The sequence below is a fragment of the Pithys albifrons genome, chromosome 4 (genome assembly GCF_047495875.1).
Source record: "Pithys albifrons albifrons isolate INPA30051 chromosome 4, PitAlb_v1, whole genome shotgun sequence".
NCBI classification, from domain to species: domain Eukaryota; kingdom Metazoa; phylum Chordata; class Aves; order Passeriformes; family Thamnophilidae; genus Pithys; species Pithys albifrons.
The window spans coordinates 64,025,974-64,046,261 of record NC_092461.1 but is presented as its reverse complement, the minus strand read 5'-3'; the positions used below and the strand labels follow the sequence as shown (position 1 = coordinate 64,046,261).

At 40.3% G+C, this 20,288-nt stretch overlaps 1 protein-coding gene across 1 annotated transcript; it reads left to right on the top strand.

Annotated features, from left to right (window-relative positions):
• The first annotated feature begins 162 nt into the window (after window positions 1-162).
• ADHFE1 (alcohol dehydrogenase iron containing 1) lies at window positions 163-20,088 on the top strand. The gene is made up of 14 exons (XM_071554424.1): window positions 163-299; window positions 580-617; window positions 2,846-2,889; window positions 3,081-3,134; window positions 4,300-4,454; window positions 4,625-4,821; window positions 5,189-5,266; window positions 6,415-6,520; window positions 7,757-7,909; window positions 8,944-9,042; window positions 9,984-10,062; window positions 10,200-10,296; window positions 13,431-13,588; window positions 17,243-20,088. Exons 1-14 carry the CDS (start codon window positions 244-246, stop codon window positions 17,324-17,326), a joined length of 1,398 nt encoding a protein of 465 aa, XP_071410525.1. The 5' UTR covers window positions 163-243; the 3' UTR covers window positions 17,327-20,088.
• Window positions 20,089-20,288: the final 200 nt, after the last annotated feature.

Here is a 20,288-nt window from a genome sequence, read left to right as displayed (position 1 = left end):
GTCATTCTGTGCGGTACATTGTAACAATCGGGCTTTGCTCGTCTTGACACGGGCGGGTTGGGTTTTGCACAAGGTGCCAGCACCACCGGGGCGGACGGAGGGGCTGAGTGCGGACAGTTCTGGTTTCTCCCGTGCCGCTGGAGCGGGGCCGGGAAGCGGCGCCTGGCCCGGGAGGAGGCGCTGCCGCCGGCCCGGCGCTGTCCCAATTCCAATCCCTGGCCCATCCGGCCGCGGATCGGGGCGATGGCGGCGGGGCGGGCGCGGGCGGCGCGTCTGCTGCGGCAGCTGCAGCGGGCGGCGTGAGTGCGGGGCCGGGGGACGCTGCCCGGGACCGGCACTGCCCAGGGTCGGGGGCTGTGCCCTGGGCCGGCACGGGCCGGGGAAGCTGCCCGGGGCCGACTCTGCCGCGGCCGCGAACTGAGAGTGAAAAGTGCGGCCGCCCCGGCCCGCTCCTGCCGCACACCGCCGGAGGGCCTAGGAACGGGTGCTTGCAGCAGACATTTAGACAAGGACAGATTCATTTGTCTGCTTTAGTTTCCCCTTTTAACCACTTTTTTTTTTTCCCTAACATTTAACTAGATGTCGGTGCCCGAGCCATGGCCACACTTACTCGCAAGGTAAGACTTAATCTGTGTCTCCAGAGTTTAATTCTATAGGAGACTGTGTCCCTGCAGAGCCCTATGTGTTAGTGTAGCCAAGGCAAAGATGCAGGTGACAAAGTGGGAAAAAGATCAGCCTAAAGCATAAGGGAAGCAGTCTGTTATTTGCAGCTGTACAGTGTTAATGGTTATCATTGGAGAGATTCACTGTTCCCACATAACCACAATTCCTGCCTCCTGTCCCCTCCCTCCTCGTACCACAATGCAAGTTGATCAGAAATTTGCTCTGACTGCTGCTACTGCTGTCATCACCTGAACTGTCTCTGTTGCATCTGATTTTGGATACACACCTTTTACAGCAGAAAAGAAACAGGAAGCAATGTGGATAATAAGTAGCTATTCACAAAGGTCTTCTTTGGCTTGGAGAATAAAATCTTCATAGGCTTTTTATGCAGTCCGTCCCAAAAATGCAGCTCAGGCCAGTGTTGTGGACTTAAGAGCAGGAGACCTGTGCTGAGTAACCAAGCCACCCTAGGAAGAGTCTGTTTGCATGGATTGTAGGGAGGCTGTGGGAATAACTATCTGTGTCAATCTCCAGATAGCTGGTCAGTCTTCAAATCCACTGAAAATTTGTATTTTGGGCCATAATTTCAGTAATGGGTAATTCTGAGCAGCCTGGTTTCACATGCTTTGCTTAAGACACTTTTTTTTTAAATTGCCATTACCATTTCACATATGGAAAAGCCATATATATGTACCGATACTTGTTTTGCCCAAGGCCATCATACAGCAAGACAATAGCACAACTGAGAAATAGTCTCACTGTTCTGCTTGTCTGCTCAATGACCTACTCAGTCAATTCAAACTAAGCTCTTCCTAGATAGAAGCCATAGTTAAGAATACTCTGTTAGTTTTAAGCAGTAATTGAGTCTATAGTGTAGCAAGATGATTTCAGTTCAGTTAGTCTCTAAATAGTCACATTTGATTTAACAGTGACTGTAGAGGGGAAAAAAATTTCTTTATGTTTCTGGGCAGTGTTTGAGGAAATTTTTGAACTGAGTAAAATTTGTCTTGAAGGTTAAGTTTGGCTCAAGAATATAACAAGAGAACATCTATTATACTATCAGAAAGGAAGAGAGTAAATGGTTTGGACATACTCATAGCCTGCAAATTAGTGACAGAAAGTACAGCGGACTCAAGCTCCAGGAGAGGTCAAACATGTCCAGCCTGGCAAGAGGTGGCAATGAAAGAGCTGATGGCAGCTGGCCTGGGCTTGAATAGAAAGTGCATAAAGGATTTTAATGCATCTATCTGTTGCTGTTGTGGGTCAGTGCTTCAGTGCAACCCAGAGTGTCTGTAAGACTCATTATCATCGCTTCACTCATTGGATCTGAATCCAAGCTGCATATTTTCAATTAATACAGCAGACATAAAGCATTACTTCAGCAGGAGCAGCAGAATGCTTCATCTGATCTCTTCTTGGAGAAGAATGGGCAGTGTTTCACTCTGTGATAAAATCAGGATATGCCAGAAATTGAGTTTTGTGATAATTCATGCAAGAATGATGCGACAGTGAGAGGCTGTGACTGAAATACTGCCCTTACAAATATCTTTTCTTCTAAGTAAAGTTGATAGTAACACACTAATTCTTGTTTGCATGCAGCTCCTTACTTTCTAGCAAGCAATTCAATTTCACCTGCAAGTTCAGGACTAGGCAGAAGTAAAAGGAAGTGTAACCACCTATTAGTATTTCTTCCACACATACGAAAAATGTTGTTTATCCAGGTGTATATGGAGGATGTCTCATGGCTTTGTCTTAAAAGTTGTTCTGAAGGTTATCATGCAGCCCCTGCACGTTTCTAGCACCTCTCAGGGTCTATGTAACAGCTTGTATGCTTTGCACATACTCAGTTCTACTTACCTTCTGCTGTTCTGGTCTTTGCAGACTGCAAACATTCTCATACAAACTTCCTGCTAACTTGTTTGGGTTTACAGGAAATAATTCTTGAAAGAAGGAAAAAACATACTTGTTTTGCTTAATTATATTAATCAAATCAAGTACTTGGATCATTTAGTCTCACAAACAACAAGGGATGAAATGGGTAACTGTTATCCAGACAAACTGAGATGACCTGTGCAAATATATTAATACTTCTAAAAGCAAGGGAGTCTGTCAACTCTAGTGTTGAGAAACAGATTGAAATCACTTTTTGTTCCCTAATTTTACTGTTTCTTTTTAATTCCAGTCCCTGAGCGGCCTACCCTGGGAAATACAGACTATGCATTTGAGGTAGATTTAGTAATCAAATATGTTTGATTTAAAAGTATTACACAAAACACTAGTTGCCAAATACGGTGTTTAACAAATATTTTCATTATTAAATATTTATTTTTCCCTTTGTGTGGAAGTAGATGCCATTTCTCCATTTTTTCAAAAAAAAAAGTTGTGTTCTTTTGTTTGTTTGGTTGGTTTTTTTGTAGATGGCCATTTCGAACATCCGATATGGAGAAGGAGTTACAAAAGAGATTGGCATGGTAAGTTGCCGTGGTGCAAGTCCATCTCTGGTAAAAAGTTACTTTATAAGGGGCTGATGGTGCTATGAATCCATTTTATAAAGGAAAGTTTATATATATGCGGGTCTGAATCTCCACTGCTTTGTGGTATGTGTGGTCATATGAACCAGCATAAAAAGGTTGGAAAATACTGTCGGGTAAAGAACAGAAACGTGCTGCATCAATGTTGCTGTAGTATAAGGGAGTACATGAAATGCAGCTTCAGGGATAATTAGATAATTGATGATTTGCTAGGATTATGCAACAATATTTATTTCTGACAAGGAATTTAATTCAAAAAGTTTTGAATCCTGATGACTCACCAGGATTTTCTCAAGATCACTTTTGTCTCTTCTACTGCTCATTACAATGAATTAGTCACTTCCCATTATATTAGCTAGATATTCATTCAGCTCTGATTTTACACTGTAAAAATGTAGAATTTTTATTTCAGCAGTGTGAGATGATTCACCTGAGTATGTTGTGCAGTTGGGGTTTTTTCATTTATCATTTTCCCTCCTTTCTTAGCATTTCTGGCATTAACAGTTCTTTTTTTTATTTTTAAATTTGTAAAAGCAGATAACAGATAGTAAATTAAATTAGACAGAACCTCTGTCTTTGAACAGCATTAGAATTATTTAGAATTGCATGTATTATATAGCTCTTGTGACAGTTTAGTAAAGGTCAGGATGTAGTATTATTTTTCTTCCTTTTGCCACTTTATTTTGATTTTCATCAATAAATTAATATTCAGTAATAAATTTTCATATTTTAATCCTGTGCTTTGAGAGGCAGTTAGGGGAGACAGCCTGTGAAAAGGCCTTTTTATTATCATGGAGATTGTGTATATTTTGTATTTAACTGTAGTCTTAGCCATGTGGTTCAGCAATTTTAGTTTTCTTCTGTCATAGGACTTCAACTATATCATTTTGGCAGCTTTAAACTTTATGCTGCTTTGTGCATCCTGTATGTGTGTGGTTAATGTTCTTTTTTGTCAGCTGATACGCTTTATAAAATTTTGCAGAAACCAACTATTTTTAGGTTGAGTTGTTTTAATTATTGATTTGTTGATTTGGATTAGTTTTTAAAGTGTTCAGTGTATGATTTTATACCAGTCATTTGGGGTTTAATTTCATTGTTATTGTAGGACCTGCAGAATCTTGGTGCTAGAAGAGTTTGTTTGATGACAGACAAAAACCTCTCCAAACTCCCTCCTGTAAATACAGTATTGAATTCCTTGGCAAAATATGGTATAAACTTTCAGATGTATGATAATGTCCGGGTGGAGCCAACAGATCAAAGGTACTACTTACTTCTGACAGTGCACTTCTCCAAGTAGTGCCTAGGCCTTGCCAGCCTTTCGTATGGCTGTTTCAACACCTCCTTGTGACCTGCATGCTGGCCATAGTAGTTAGTTTCCCTATATACTGGTTTTATCCAGACTGATTGGAATGCTTTCCTTGTTTTCCAAGTTTCCTGGATGCCATTGAATTTGCCAAAAAGGGAGAGTTTGATGCCTATGTTGCTGTTGGAGGTGGGTCTGTAATAGACACCTGTAAAGCTGCCAACCTGTATGCAGCCAGCCCCACATCAGAATTCTTGGATTATGTCAATGCTCCCATTGGAAAAGGGAAGCCCATCACTGTTCCCCTCAAGCCACTGATTGCAGGTAAAGCAGGAGGGTGTGTTGGGAGGGAAGGGCTTGGGAGAACAGAAGTCATTCTACATTATCTGTGATATTTCTGTTGAAATACCATGGCTGTTCCATCTTCCTATGGGCTTACTTCTACTCTAGTTGTATTCAGCAGCAATTTTGCTGTTTACTTCAGTGTAAAAGAGTTTTTGTCATTAGTTTGTCTTGCTTAGCTGTGAGGAAAGAGATCAAAGCAGCAGTTTCTCTTTGACCTTCAAATCAGGGATACCTCCAAGATTTCCTGGTTCCTGTGGTTTTGGTGGTGTTACTATTGTGGGTTTATTTATTTATTTTGCAACATTATATTTTACTTATTTGTGTTATCCCTATTCTTCCTTTTAAGTTCCTACAACATCTGGCACTGGAAGCGAAACCACTGGTGTTGCCATTTTTGACTTCAAAGAATTAAAAGTTAAAACCGGTGAGGTTTTGCTGATTTGTTTGAGGCGTTGTTTTGTTTGTTTTGTGGAGCTTTTTGTATGCTATGCAAGACAATTTATTTCCCAATGTCTTTGTTATTTCCCTGCCCTGAAAGAAAAGGATACCGCATGTCATTTCAGATGTCATTTTGTTTGATTCAGCTGCCACAGGCAAATTTGAAGATCTTAAAGGTTTCCTCCTTGAATTAAATTTATAACATATTAACATAATGAAATACCTACGTAATACATTGGATTATAGTTTGAAGGCAAAACAGGAAACTCAAATCTTTCAAGTCCTTAAATGGCAGAAAATGTTAATTGCAAAGGAAATTTCTACTTATATTCAGGGTCAACCAACTGTTCCTTATTTCCTTTGTATTTTTCTTTCTGCCTTTAAGGCTTCTGTTTCTTTGTTGCATTATTGCAAACAAATGTTCCTTTTCCTGACTTTTGAAACCTCAGGCCTGGGATGCTGTGCAAGTAAGGGACAGTCTTCCCTTGGCCTTTTCATCCCTGGAAAATAAAGACTGAGGCTAAAATACCATCTTGAACTTCATAGCTGTTTTGAGGTTTTACTTCTAAACATGTGGATTTTATATGCCACACAATCTGCCAAATGGGTTGGTTAAGTGGTTCTGACAATAGCTCAAGAGTTTTCTAGTCTATACCTAGTCAATCAGCCTGTTTCTGTCTGTCAAAGCTACATCTGTGTCCCCTTAACCAAAACACAAGGACATGGTTATTACAGATGCTGAAGACGGGAATTGGCAATAGCAATTGATTGTAGACACATACCAGTTTTGCCCTCTGATTGCTCACAGAAGATACAAATCTAAGAATATTGCAGGTGCCATCAAGCACAGACACTTTGCAAGTCTAGGCTGCTCAGGAAGAGTTGCAAACAGAGAAAGAACACTTCTGCCACTTCAGGCAGAAGTCTCAAATCATATAGATGTTACAGGGACTTCATCGTTGGTAAGACTTACATTCATAGATACTCCTTATTCTCCTTTCTCTCTCTTCGCTTTAATGTTTATAGTTTCAAATAATTTCCACTCCTTATTGTGATGTTTTGAACCTTAAGCTTGTCTTATCCTATTTTGTTGCAAAAAATCTTTAATTCACTTGCCTCACTTACATATTGCAGGTATTGCTTCAAGAGCCATTAAGCCAACATTAGGCATCATTGATCCCTTGCACACACTGTCTATGCCTGAACGAATAGTGGCCAACAGCGGCTTTGATGTGCTTTGGTGAGTTTTCTGTGTGGGCTGCTACCTGAAATTATTACATTTTTGTATTTTTACTATGATGATTGTAGAAAAAATATATTTTGGGAGCAGAAAAGGGTGATCTTTTTTATCGCTTTGCTGTTCTTGTTAAGGTAAGGTCTGCTATACTTTCCTCTTACTTGGTTTCACTACCTCTCTCAGAATGTATGGAAACAAATCACTCATTTGCAGAAATTTTAATGTTTTTGCAGTGCACTGGAGAAACCATTTGTTCCAGGATGGTTGTTGTCAGGAAAGAGGGTCCCTTTTAAAGAGATCATGGAGATGATTAATCAGAATTGTAACAGCATTTATTGTGTCTCACAGACATGACAGGGAATAGAGAACAAGGATTTTCTCAGAAAAGGCATAATGTGTCAAAAATTTGTAAAGGCTTGTGAGATGCTGACAGGTCTTCACCCAGTTATGGCCATCTTTGGAACCTCTCTCATAATTTGCTTTTCACTTGGCACAAAATTTTCCTCATCTTAAACCTACAGCTTTTAATTGCACAAAATGCATTGACATTTCTATTTGGAGAGCCAGAGCTTACCTTGATTCTGGGTTCTGTGTATATTAAAGTAATAGAGGTGTAATGTATCTCTGATTTCTCAAGTCTGGTGAAGTACCCTCATCTGTAATGTCTGTAATGGAATCATGGCATTTGTTCATCAATGAAAATTGTTTGTCTGTAGTTTTGTACATCTAAATGTAGCCATGTAGGCAGTGCCCCTTCTTTATGTGGTCAGATTCACCACTATCTGGGAGATGAGACTGTTGGCAGTTCCACTTGGCTTAATTATCATACCCCTAATTTTTTTAAAGTGGATACCTCTAAAAGAAAGGTACCTTATGATGCTTCCAGTGCTAAAACCTCTTACAGTTCCTGTCGCACAAAAAGGAAATGTACCCATTGCACATGTACAGCGCTCTTCTGTGAAAAGCATTGCACACCAAGGTGCCAATGCATCCAATCTAGCTTTAAACATTGGTGTGAGCTGATAGATAGTGACTGTGTTTGCATTGCCATCTGTGTGTTTGTTGGAGAGTGAAGTGCTCTGGAGGTGCCTGCCTGGCATTCTCCCAGTTGTCTGTGAGATTGTATTTCTGGTTTTGGCAACTGTTGAACACCATAAATAAATAAGAACCTGCATTCAAAGGACAGCAGGGTGGCAACATGGAGCTCTCCCCCTTAAATAAATGTTTGATGTTTGTTAGTCATGCTCTGGAATCGTACACCGCTCTTCCTTACAACATGCGCAGTCCCTGCCCTTCAAACCCAATCAACCGACCAGCTTACCAAGGCAGCAACCCTGTCAGTGATGTCTGGGCTCTTCATGCTCTGCGGATTGTGGCTAAATATTTGAAAAGGTAATACATTTAACAGCCATTTCCCTTGCAGTGTGTTCAGTCTTCAGTGTCCTGAAAGGAAATGCTTGTAAGAACTTGAATTCTAGGCTAAAATAGGGCAAGCTGCGACATTGAACTTTCTTTTTCTACTCTGGAATTTATTAAATAAAGCAAAAGACAATTTCATATAACATTGCAATTAAAATTGGAGTTAATAGGTTTCCTTGAGGAGGTAGCTTTTAAATACCTCTGTGAGTCTATTTTAGAAGTCCTGTTAAAGATATTTCAAGCTGCTCAGTTAATATGGGAGAATCATTTCCATATTTTTTCAAGAATCTCCTTTCTATGACAGTATAAGGGGAATATGTAACAAACTGAACAAAATACTGCCAATGTAACTTCTGTGACCTTCAGTGTAAATTAAGATACTAAACACATTCACTTATGAATGTGCAAAATTATGCATTTATTGAAAATCTGCTTATATTTAGAAGACCTTCAGTTTAGAAGTAATGACTTAACTGGGAGTTGTTTTTGATCCCTACCAATAGTTTTAGGCTGTATACAGCTCTTATATGCCATGTGCACTTCTATTAAAGACCAGCGAGAGGGGGAGTTGTAAAACACTTTTTACAGTACCTAGCTAGTCAAAATAGTTTTTTCTTGTTCATGTAGAATCTATTTATGAACCTTTTTCTCCTTGCTGTCAGACTACACAGAGAGCCTGAGGTATAGGAAGGCAAGGAACCCTGTGTTCTTCCCACACAGGTGGGGTCTAGACCACCACCTAATGAGATGGTGCGAAAGCTGGATCGATCTTGGAGCCATACACAGAATGGCCAAAGTTCCCAAGTAGAATTGTTTAAATCACAACTGAAGTGAATATGGTTAAAGTCAATGGATTTACTCCGGTTTTGGAAATGTGAAAGCAAGCTTGCCCTTCACTGAACCAATGTTATCTACTTAGTCCCTAAAGAAGCCCCCTCTCCTTTCTCCCTCCTGTATCACCAACCTGTTTGTGAATTCACTGGTACCATTGCCTCCATGGTGCACAGAGCCATCAGAAACCCTGAAGATCGTGAAGCAAGAGCCAACATGCACCTGGCAAGTGCTTTTGCTGGTATTGGCTTTGGCAATGCTGGTGTCCATCTCTGGTGAGTACAGACAAATACTAACCCCATCTGGGGTCAGCTTCTAGCTAGTGTTTACTTCAGATTTTCAAAGATATCCCTGCCTTTGTTGCTGAATGTATAGTAAGGGATTGTGGCCTGTGAATGCTAAGGGGGCTGTGTGTTGTGAGAAATTGATGGGCTCTTGGCAATTTTTGTGTATGAGAATTGTTTATTCTGCCTTGTGGCACTCAAATCCAACCATGTAAAAATTACAAAACATGGCCTTCTTTATCTTCCTTGATAGTGAAAACCAAAGTAAAAAAAAGGTCAATGACATCTAAAATGTTAGATTTCATGCCAGCTTTTCTGCAGTGAGACAGCAATGATGTAATCTTATGCTTTTTCTGAACTGATGCAATTGTCTGTAAGTTTGTCTGTAGGGCAGGCAATCAGCAGACTGAAATGAGCTGTAATTAATATTGCAAGGCAATGCAGTTTCATTTGGATAAAATCTCAGAGAAGCAAAGCCTAAACCTGAGTTGTGTGAAGTTACTAGTAGTTATTCTTTTCAGAGACATTCCTTTAATTTCTTTTCTTTGAGCAAGTCTACTCTTTTAATTATACCTTAAAACTTATGTTTATTTTTCTCAGGCAGTGTGATCACATAGGGATGTACTTTGATATTTTTGACATATCTGTATTACTTCAGCAACTGAACAGCTTTCAGTCCTGTCAGTGGAGTAATATAACTTCTCACTCACAAAGTAAGAAGGCACTGTTTTTCACACCTATGTTCCTGAGGTGCAGAGGAATGAGGGGTTTCTGTACCTAGTATCCTCACCAGAGCTGTATGTCAATACCTTTTGAGTATCTGTACTGAAGAGACTTGCATACCAGAAACTGACCACACAGGGGACTGAACATAAATTTTCCGAATACCAGGAGAGCTGCCCTAACCACTTTCTCTCTACTTTCTGTTCCAGCCATGGAATGTCTTACCCTATTTCTGGTTTGGTGAAAACTTATAAACCAAAGGATTATAATGTGGATCATTCTTTAGTGGTAACATTTGGTTTATCTTTTTTTTTGTATTATACATTTCCATTATCTGTCATTAATAAGCATTACAGAACATTGAAGTTAAAAGTACACGTCCTCTTGATGTGATTTTATTCTCTTTTCTGTTATTTTTTCCCCAGCCACATGGCCTTTCTGTGGTGCTGACATCCCCAGCAGTGTTCGCTTTCACAGCACAGATACATCCTGAGCGGCACTTGGAAGCTGCAGAAATTCTCGGTAGGAATCTCTGTGGATACAGCTTACATGTACAAATGGAATTATTTCCAAAATATTTTAGAAGAAAAAAATTGTGTGCAAATAATTGTCATTGGTTGTTGGCGGGGGGGGGGGGTCAGTTTAAGAAACAAGATTCTGGAGTTACATGTAATGCAAAGTTATACAGAATAACACTGAATTTTGATATTGAATGATTAGCTAGAGGGGCAAACTGGAGAAATCTGCTGCCTGGCTAGAAAATTGGACAGCTGAAATTAACTGTAGGTCTGTTAAAAATCAAACAAGAGTGGCTGCAATTGGCATATCTCTTGGTGCTTTATGGAGAGTAGTTACCATAAAATGAACAAATACTGGATTGCATTTGTTAGCTAAAAGGAAGGATTTTGCCTAACAAATTCTCTAATGTGACAATGAATTCGAAAATAGTGATGTTCTGAATCACTCCTGCTCTTTTGCCATGGCACACAGCTGTGAGTTTCAGTCTTTCTAATGTAGGCCTAAGCTTGTTTGTAGGTATTGGAATTTCTCAGTGGCTAATGTCAAGGGAAAACATAGGGTAGCTATTCTATGGACACATGTTGGCTAAGAAATGGGTTAATGAACAAAATGAGTCCTTCTACTTCTTAGCAGAATGAAAATAAATGCAGCAGGCTGACAACTCATTTAAAGGTTTTTTTTTTACAGTACTTTGTCATCTGTGCAACCCATCACTGAAACGTGTCCTAGAGAAAGGATACCTCTTAAATGCACCCCTAGCATGACTATGTGTACTAAGCCAGCTTGCAGTGATGTAATTGCAGAGCTGTTAGCAGTGGAGCTGTGACAGCATGGCTCTGCCGTGAGCTGATTTATTTATGTCTAACATCAGGTGTCTGCACTCAGCTCTGTGTTGTAAACTGCTGCTAATACCCATTCTGGCTGGGGAGCAGTCACAGTCACACACAGCACTGCAGAGAGGAGAGAGAAAGTGCTTAGGCCAACTGTCCTGGCATTTGAAATATTTGTGTTCAGTCCCTTGTATGGTCAACCTTCTGTGTGCAAGGCAAAGCAATCCAGTCACATCTGTGACTTGCTTATGTAAGTAATGTGAAAGCATCCCCAAGAAAGAGTGGGACTTTTATCTAGACAGTGAAAATGTCACAGTATCTTAAAGAGGGTGGGAAACAACGTGGTCAGAAGAACTACACTGGGGGAAAGTTCTGTTTATTTCATAAGCATTGTCTGAGGTTATTCAAGCTTCCTCTAAGTTATGCAGTCCTGCCTATGGTCAAAACCAGAACACAAACCTAGGTGGAATCGTATAGGAAACTACTAAATGTCTGTATTCCTACAGCAATAGCACAGAACTAAAACAAAAAAATACTTCTGGATAACTGGTCATTACAGCATATCAGAGAATTTGAACTCTGGCTCTTGATTTGAAAACAAGTGGCTGAAAAGAAGTTCCTTTAGGTTTTGTGGTATTAACTGGTGCCATAAACTCTGTTTCTGAAAGAGCTGTTAATTTTCTCAGTAGAAATTTTAACTGTGTCATTATGTGCCCTGCTATAAAGGGACTCTGCTGAAAACATGTCACATGGAATTGAATTTTTTAATTCCCATCTGGGGTGTTTACTTCTGATTCCAGTCCAGAGTCCAACTGACTACAGTAGCTGATTCAAATCTGTCATGCTGCCAAATGCAATGACTAAGAAGGTATTTTCTGACATGAAGCAGATTACTAAATAGTTATGTTGTGTGTATGTAGAGCTGTGAATTTGGGTACATACAGAAAAAGCTTAATACCTCCCTGGGTGAATTCTTAAATACTTGAAATTGGGGAGGGGAGAGTGGAGGGGGGGTGTATGGCCAGAAATTTTCTAAGAGCAATCAAAGTCTGATGTATCCTTAAATGAACAAAAAGAAAGTACTCAAATTATAGCAATATTTTAAAATTGCCCATCACATTTACTGTCATGTTTTACCCTCCTCCCTTTCCTTTTTACTTTTCTATCTGAAGATAAATGTATTTATGTCTCAGTTACTCCTCCATAGGAAAATGCAGGATAAGCTTAGGCTTTGTGTCATAATCCCAATAGCACAAGACTTCATGAAAGACTCCATCAAATCTTATTTATCAATTTCTCCCTGACATTATCTGCTATAGTACTGCCAGCCTTACCACCCAGATATCTCAACTCTTCAAATGAGCTTCTAGGTCTTCTGTTCACTTAATTCCCTTTGAATGCTACACTAAACTGTGTGAGGATCACAGGAAATATTTTTCCTGTAGCTCCTCAGTGCTCTTACTCATCGCTCAATATGGCACTTGGACCTAACATAGTTCTGGTGCAATATCACTGAGTTTACACAGAGAACCAGTTTAGCTCAGGATACTTTGAAAAGAAATGATATGGAGGGACCTATGTCTTCTGTCTGGACATGCTTTTATTATTTATTACCTTTATGTAAGTCCTGACCATTCATTGAAGAAGGGGAAGCAAGCTATTCTGTAGGAAATCCTAGTAATCCTTCATTTTACATTTATGTTTTCATTACTGTTCTTAGATGTTTCAAAGATCCTCCTCCTCTTCAGTTCTGCATTACCCTACACAAATCAGTGCATATTCAAGTAGCATTAAATTTAGGATTTTTTCAGCCCTCTGAACACTTCCCTGCCATCTCCTGCCTTTTTCAGCCTACATGCTCTAGTCCTCTGTATGAATGTGTAACTGAACAGAACAGTCCTCTAGATGTCAGCAAACTCACGGCATTAAAAAGGAGTCAGCATTTGGCACCATCCATAAAAATAAATACCATTGATGTTCATGCATTAGCTTCTTTCCTCCCAGCAGTTAGTCAGACTGAAAAGTGCTTCTCCCTGTTAAGCACAGAGAGAAAAGGAAGTTAACCTCATATGGCAGTTAGTCTTTTTGGCAGCAGCTACCTCCTTCTGATCTTGTTTTATTTCACTTTTCACAAACTGTCCCAACTGTAAAATTAAGGTTGATTCCTCTTTTTATTTCATGTTGCTTTTAGGGCAGTGAGTGCTATGTATGGATATGTATTCAGCTGATATTATGATTAAATTAAGTCCAGAACAGGCTTCCTCCGTGCTCTCCACCCTACAGTCAAAGCATTATGTCTTATTTTAGGAGCTGACATCCACACTGCCAGAATCAAAGATGCGGGGTTTATTTTGGCAGACACACTCCGGAAATTCCTGTTTGATCTGAATGTTGATGATGGCTTAGCTGCAATTGGTTATTCCAAAGCAGACATCCCTGCATTAGTCAAAGGCACTCTGCCTCAGGTAAGACAGAAAGCAGAACAGTTTTTCTTGTCAAGTAAAATAGAACAGATTTTGGAAAAAACAGAAGTGCTTCTTTTCAAGCAAATGTTATTTTTATTCCTGCATGAAAACAATTAAAATGGAGAAAATTATGGATAGTCAACTGTATTTTATTTCACTCCACAGTTTAGGTTTTTCTTTTGAGTGGGATGGAGTGCATGCTGCAGTCTGTTTTTCACATGGAATTGGAAAACATGGTTATGTGTTTGGGGTTTTTTTATATGTCACATTTTTAAAAAAGAGCATGTTTTTCATAGACCTTTGATCTTTGTAGAAGTTACTGCTTTTTTATAACTATCTCTGTTAATTATGTATGCAGATGGGCTATAGATAAAGCCTGAATAAGAAGTGCTATCTGTTAAGAATGACCAAGCTCACTTTGCATTAAACTTTCCATATTGAGAAGTTGTATTTTTCTTCCCAGATGGCTTTTTTGTTCCATTGACCCCCATCAGAATTTGAAATAAGGTCCCTTGGTATGATATAGATTAAACTTGTGATAACCTTTATTGTTTCATTGCCCACAAGGACACTGCAAAAAGCAACACACTGCTGTAAAAGCAAAATCAGTGTCTTTCTTGTAAAAAGACAGTTCAATTAACGTGGTATAGACTTTTCTGTCTTCATAGAATTTATTTCCACCGAGTTGCAAGGGAAATAAACAGTACAGAGAAAGTGAAAATTTTGTAGGCCGAAAGGTTATTTGGTTTTTACAGAAGACCTCTTACTATGTCTAGTTCTTCTCAATCATAAATCTCAGATTAACTTAGAATAGTTATATTGACAGTAAATATTAATATTCCTGTTTTATATCTGACAAAATGACACAAAGGTGCAGCTATTTAGGATCACACACAATTGAGTGTTGGCAAAAACCAACTGGAGAAAGCTAAGGTCTCTGAGCACCCATCAAATAGGTTCTTGTTATGGGGCATTTGAGGAGTTTGTTTTGATAAATATGTTTCTTTAAAACAATTAGATTTACGTCATCACAAACAAAATGAAGGCAAGTTTTGCTTAGCTGGGGGAGGGGAAGGTTCTTTTCCAAAAGATGTTGAAGGCTTTTTTGGTTTGTTTGTTAGGTTAGCTCAAATTGACTTTTAATTCATTTGCTGTGGTCTTGTGGCATTGATGATTAATTTTACTGTGTAAAATGTTGGACCCTTATTTTTGTATATGAGATGTTACATGACAAAAATGTATTAGTGTGCCTTAGTAGTCTGTTAATACCCACAGGGTTAGTCCATACAGTTTAATCTTCGGTATAATTTTTGTCTTTCCTTCTTGCAGTAGGTTTGCTTTGGAATACAGCACTGACCCATTCATGTCAGCAAAGCAGTGTGGTGAAGTGATAGCACTAAAAAATGTGCAAAGTTTATTCCATGCTGTGAAGTGCAGGCCACAGGAAAAAATAATTAATGTGACTGTCAGAATTTAGGTGGCAACTCTATTGGGACAAACATCTATGCTTGAAGTTAAAACAGAATTATTTCCCTCACTAAATGAGTCTGTTGAAATTGATCCTATTTGCAGACAGCAGTGATTCTAGCAGAAGATCCTGTCTCAAGGTCTAAGGTGTGTGGCCCTGTGCTAGTGTTTGGGAGGAGATGGAGGGAGGGAAAATGAGAGGTGGTGGAAGGGCTGTTCTCCAGCCCTCCCACCCCTGCAGATGGACCAGAGGCAGCTACAATGGGGCTGCACCAGTGATGAGCCTTGAGCTGCTCAGTTTTGGCACCAGACCAGAATGCACTGAGACTACTAAGGAAGCCAGGGTCTTGCTGTCTGGGCACCAGCCAATATCAGCAAGCTTGTGCAGAGGTAGTGCTGGTGCCTCTGTGTCAAGGCATACAGGAGGAGCATCCATTTCCAGCCTTCTGTCCATATAGCTGGGAAATATTACAGTCTGTCAGGCTGATTGTCTCCTGTCGCCCAGTGTGGCTTTACAGGTAACTCTGGCCATCTCAGTGCACAGAGCTGCAAAACTCTTCTTTGGTCTAGAGCATCCTACTGTAAGCCTGATGAGTTTATGAATATCTGAGCACTGAGTTGTTATATTTTGCATATTTTGAGTCTGAGAGAAACAACTTGCTTTTGCCTTAGTGCTATTTGAATTTTCTACTTGGTTTCAAAACTCCATAGAAGAATCTTAAGCTTCTCTTTGGCTGGATCTGTGTGTGTAGCAGCAGTGGTCAGGGGTGGGGAAAGAGGTGCCATTTGATTGCTACTTGTGCACCAGCAAAGCTGGTAAAATTATGCACTTTTCAGACTCATCACAAGCCATACTAACCATGATTATGAACCGTGAATACCTCACAGCTGACTTCCTCGCTATGGTAGACCAATATTTCACGTTAAGCTTGCAGTGTGGTGGCACTCTTGCTGTGTAACCACATCCAGCCTGCCCACAAATTGCATCCCCGCGGGCTGAGGGGGCAGTGGAGAGGCTGCAGCATTGCCCTGTGGCATCGCCATGGGCAGAGGTGTGTGCTGCACTGGGAGGGCAGCTGAGCTCAGCCTCCCACCTAGGCAGGGGGCTGGGGTAGCCCCTTCCCCAGCATCCCACTCAGTGCAGGAGACAACGATCTTTGCAAATGACATCACTGGTTCACACGTGAAAAAGGGGGAAGAGATTGAAAGGAGGGGACAACAGCTCACACAAGGGAGATGCTGAAGCAGGTTATAGCAGAAGAAACTCCCTCTTGCCAAAATACACCACATTCATCTAAAGATAATGCATTCCTAGTGTAGGCCCGGCCTCTGTCTTTGCAGATGTTTCTAACTCTCCCCAATATTTCAATAAACACTAAAATCATTGGTTGTTGAAAACATGGAAGTGCTAATCATAAGCAGTATGAGTACATTAACCTTAGGCCCTTTCAGCTGAGTGTTTCTGCAGTACCAGAATACCTACACTAATATAGCTCCTCATCCTCAGTAATGCGGGGCTTTTCTGAATTGCCACCCCTGCCTTTGTGGTTATTTTGTCCAGCAGAGCAGTGAAGCATATACCCGAGTTTCATTTCAGTCAGTGGGACTTCAGCACCCCCAGATTCTGTTGAATCACTGTGCAAATGAAGATCAACCACAACTGCTTTGTATTGTGATGGCAAGGGGTCAGGCTGTTTATTAAGAAGTTTCCTACCGTCTGGTGCTGTGTCTCTTTACTGGAGTCTGAGTTACACGTGCTGTTTACTCTGCCCCTTTACAGCAGTCCCTGGGCCTTGAGAGATACTCTATTTTGAAGTCTTGATCCCTAAAACTTGAACTCCTAGTTCCAGTGATGGCAAATGAAGTTTAAAATTGAGTGTATTCCCAGGATAATATCCTCCAGTGCACTGACATCTGGACAGATAAGACCTGTGCTTGCAGTACTTGACTCTACAAATTACAGACATTCTAATCTTGGTTCTCTGTATTTAATTATAGGCAATTTTAGATAATATATTCTTGAAAGTACTGTATAGTTGATGCATCAACCTTAATTACTTGATTACTTACATGCAAAACCTTGTTGTTCACTGTGAAGGATGTTAGTACAGAGACACATAGTTCAGCTACTGTTTGATTAATTTTATTGCCAACCTTTTGTAATTTAGTTTTTCTTTGATCTTTTAGGAGAGAGTGACTAAGCTATCACCACGTCCCCAAACAGAAGAAGACTTATCTGCCCTCTTCGAGGCTTCCATGAAACTCTATTAGCTTAAACACTGTGTTCTGAAAAGTGTGCTCTATTCTGACATGGAGCTAATTTCATATAGATATGGGGTTGAATCTGTTTAGAGCGTGGAAGAACTTGGGTATTTTTGAATTGTGTCATTGTACACTGCAAACCGGCCACGTAATTCATCTTCAACCGTACTTTGAAGTGAAGACTTTGAATGTGGTTTCTTTTTTGCTCAGTAGTCAGTGGTATTGACTTGCATAAAGGTTGGAGCACATTGCTTGCATTACTGAAGTCTTTCTTGTGCTTTAAAGGTGGTCAAAGGTGGAAAAATGTTTTAAGGGATATTCCAAACCATTTTGCAAATTATGCTTATATTTAAATTGTCTGTGATTTTGTTTTAAAAAGCCATGCTAGTTAGAAAGTAAGGTCACTTTTAATTAGAGAGGGGGAGTTCCCTGCAGAAAATGTCAGCTTACTGTATTCTGTTCTGCTTATCATCTTTTTACCATCTGGCTTTGCTGAGAAAGCTATTGAACTGAGGTACTTTTTTTATTGTTTGGTTAAGAAAAAAGCTACACCCTTCATAGCTGTTTGGAAAAGGCTTCCTGAAATTTTGTTTTGGGTTAAAATTCTGTCATGTGTGGTTCATCAGAGGAGCAAAATCAGAGTAAAGCACAGTCACATGCTCAATAGGAATCATGTAACAACACGGCAGCATCCATCACAGCCATTCTGTCTCTCTGGAGGCAACAGCTCCCTTTTCCTGCTGCATTCTGTGGAAGGAAGCTCTCAACTGTATCTTACTTCACTGTGAATCAGTTGCTTCTGCTGAGCTCGTGCAGGTGCTGTCCCTCAGAGTGCAGCCACCAGCTTAAGGAAGTGGCTGTGTGCTGTGGTTCAATATTACAAAGTGGTGGTGAAGCACAAGGCTGCACAGTGCCCCATGGGGAGCACTGGTTAAATGGGGGAATGAGCGTGCACCTTCAGAGCAGTTAACCAGCTGGTTGACTGTCAGCTGAGAAAGGGAAGTGGGGAAGGGAGAAATGAAACTAATATGTTAATATTATTTTTCTTTTTTTAAAAAGTTCACATGGTTGTGTGTACAGTTCATTTAAATCAGTCTCTGCTTTGTGTTGAACTCTTTCAGCATCTGATTCATGCAGCTACCACAGCACAAGACAAATGCGAGAAGAAGCTCATAACCTCTGGTGTGCTTATTTCTGCTAGGGAGGGAGCACTTTTCACTGACCCTCTTGAAGTAGAAAGCTCTATACTTGCACCTTTGCATGTGTGTGTATGTCTGATAAAGCTAGTGCTGTCCTGGAATCTGAGAACAGATGTGTACTGGATATTGACATGGGGTCTGTTTTAGTGCTGTTAAAATAGATGGATGGATAGTGTGGTTTAAGAGTGGTTGTTTTCAGCAATAGGACAGTTTTAGTGGCCATAGGACTGCACTGCCAGTATGCCTCAGCCTGTGTTGGGGTATACATCTGATTTCCATATCCTTCTGCATATTTTCCTCTGCTGAAATTGCCCACAAGTACCTCTGTCAGGGTGATGCAATAGCAAGGGATTCATTTTGTTATATTGTGCAAAGCTTCCATGTTTTCGAAAAAAAAACCCTTTTTGTCAAAACCTTTTGTCAAACCATGTTTTTCGAGGCCAGGCTGGATGGGGATCTGAACAACCTGGTCTAGTGGAAGATGTCCCTGCCCATGACAGGGGTGTTGGAACTGAATGGTCTTTAAGGTCCCTTCCTACCCAAACCATTCTATAGTTCTATATAAACTTTTGGCCTGTTTGGTCTTTCCAATCCTGGCTTTCTCCAGGCTGTGGTAACAGTACAGATTCCTGAAGAGAGTTTTTTTGTCCAGAAGCCTAATTCATGGCAGTCATGCTGTGTTTAGGGAGAATATACTTTCCGGGGAACTGAGTTCATGATTTCATTACTGTAGCAGAGCAGCAGTTTGGTGGGCTAGCTAAGGAAGTAGGACATTTCATTCCAGCACACTTTTTATTTGCCATTTATGCCCCTATGGTAGTTCTTGGCAAGCTGCATTTTCAACTGACAGAACCTCACACTTAACTTCCTATGCCAGGTAACCCGGAGCTCTTGCTAGTTTATAAGTTAAATCTCACATCCTCTCTAATACCCATATTTTACAAATGAGACAAAGGTTTGATGTACTCCCTAACCCAACATAAGCAGATGATGCTGTAAGCAGGGCCATTTCTGTTTTCTACACTACTTTCACAGTATCAGAGTCCTCAACTGACTTAAACTTGTTGTGAAATCTCAGTTGCAAATATCAGCTACACAAGTGTTTTCCCATCACCAATTATGAGTTACTAGTGCATATTTTCTGCAGAAAAATCAAGGGAGCTCATGTGACCCAACAGTGCTGTCTTTCAAGTAGTGGTAATGTGACAGGGAGTCACACCCTTGTTCATGGGCAAGTGTAGTTTTATTCACACCTGAAGAGTTATGTGGGGTTTTTCATGTGTTATCTTAGTAAACTACTCTGTACTGAAAAAAACTAGTTGGTCAAATGCATCTGTATCTTTGAGCACACCAATTTTTTGCATGAGTCTGGCATTTGTGTGGGGAGTTGTGGTGGCACTGTAATTGTAAGTGCCCAGCAGTGATTGGGCATATGTGTGAAATCTGGGCAGCTTATTCTTGTGGCTCCTGTTACTGCTCTGTTACTCAAGCTTTCTATGATGGATCTGTTATTGTCTTTAGATGACGCTGAAATGCAAATAACAAAAATAAACATGAGTTTGTTTGAAAGTGCTTGAGAGCAGTGTTTAACTCTGTCATGTTTACTTCAGTCCTACAAAGTAATTATGAACCAAAACCATTCAGAGGAGGAGGCTTTCATTAGCTTCATGGACCGTCATGATTCCTCCTGGGCAGTCACTTGCCTGGTGAGCTTAGCACTGTGCAGCCAAAACAATTGTATCATGGACAAAAACTGGGGCGTTCTGAGGCAT

Coding starts and splice junctions, on each gene's coding strand:
- ADHFE1 (XM_071554424.1), top strand. CDS start 244: ATGGCGGCGGGGCGGGCGCGGGCGGCGCGTCTGCTGCGGCAGCTGCAG. Junction 9,043..9,983: donor AATGCTGGTGTCCATCTCTG/GTGAGTACAGAC, acceptor TTTCTGTTCCAG/CCATGGAATGTCTTACCCTA. Junction 13,589..17,242: donor TCAAAGGCACTCTGCCTCAG/GTAAGACAGAAA, acceptor TTGATCTTTTAG/GAGAGAGTGACTAAGCTATC.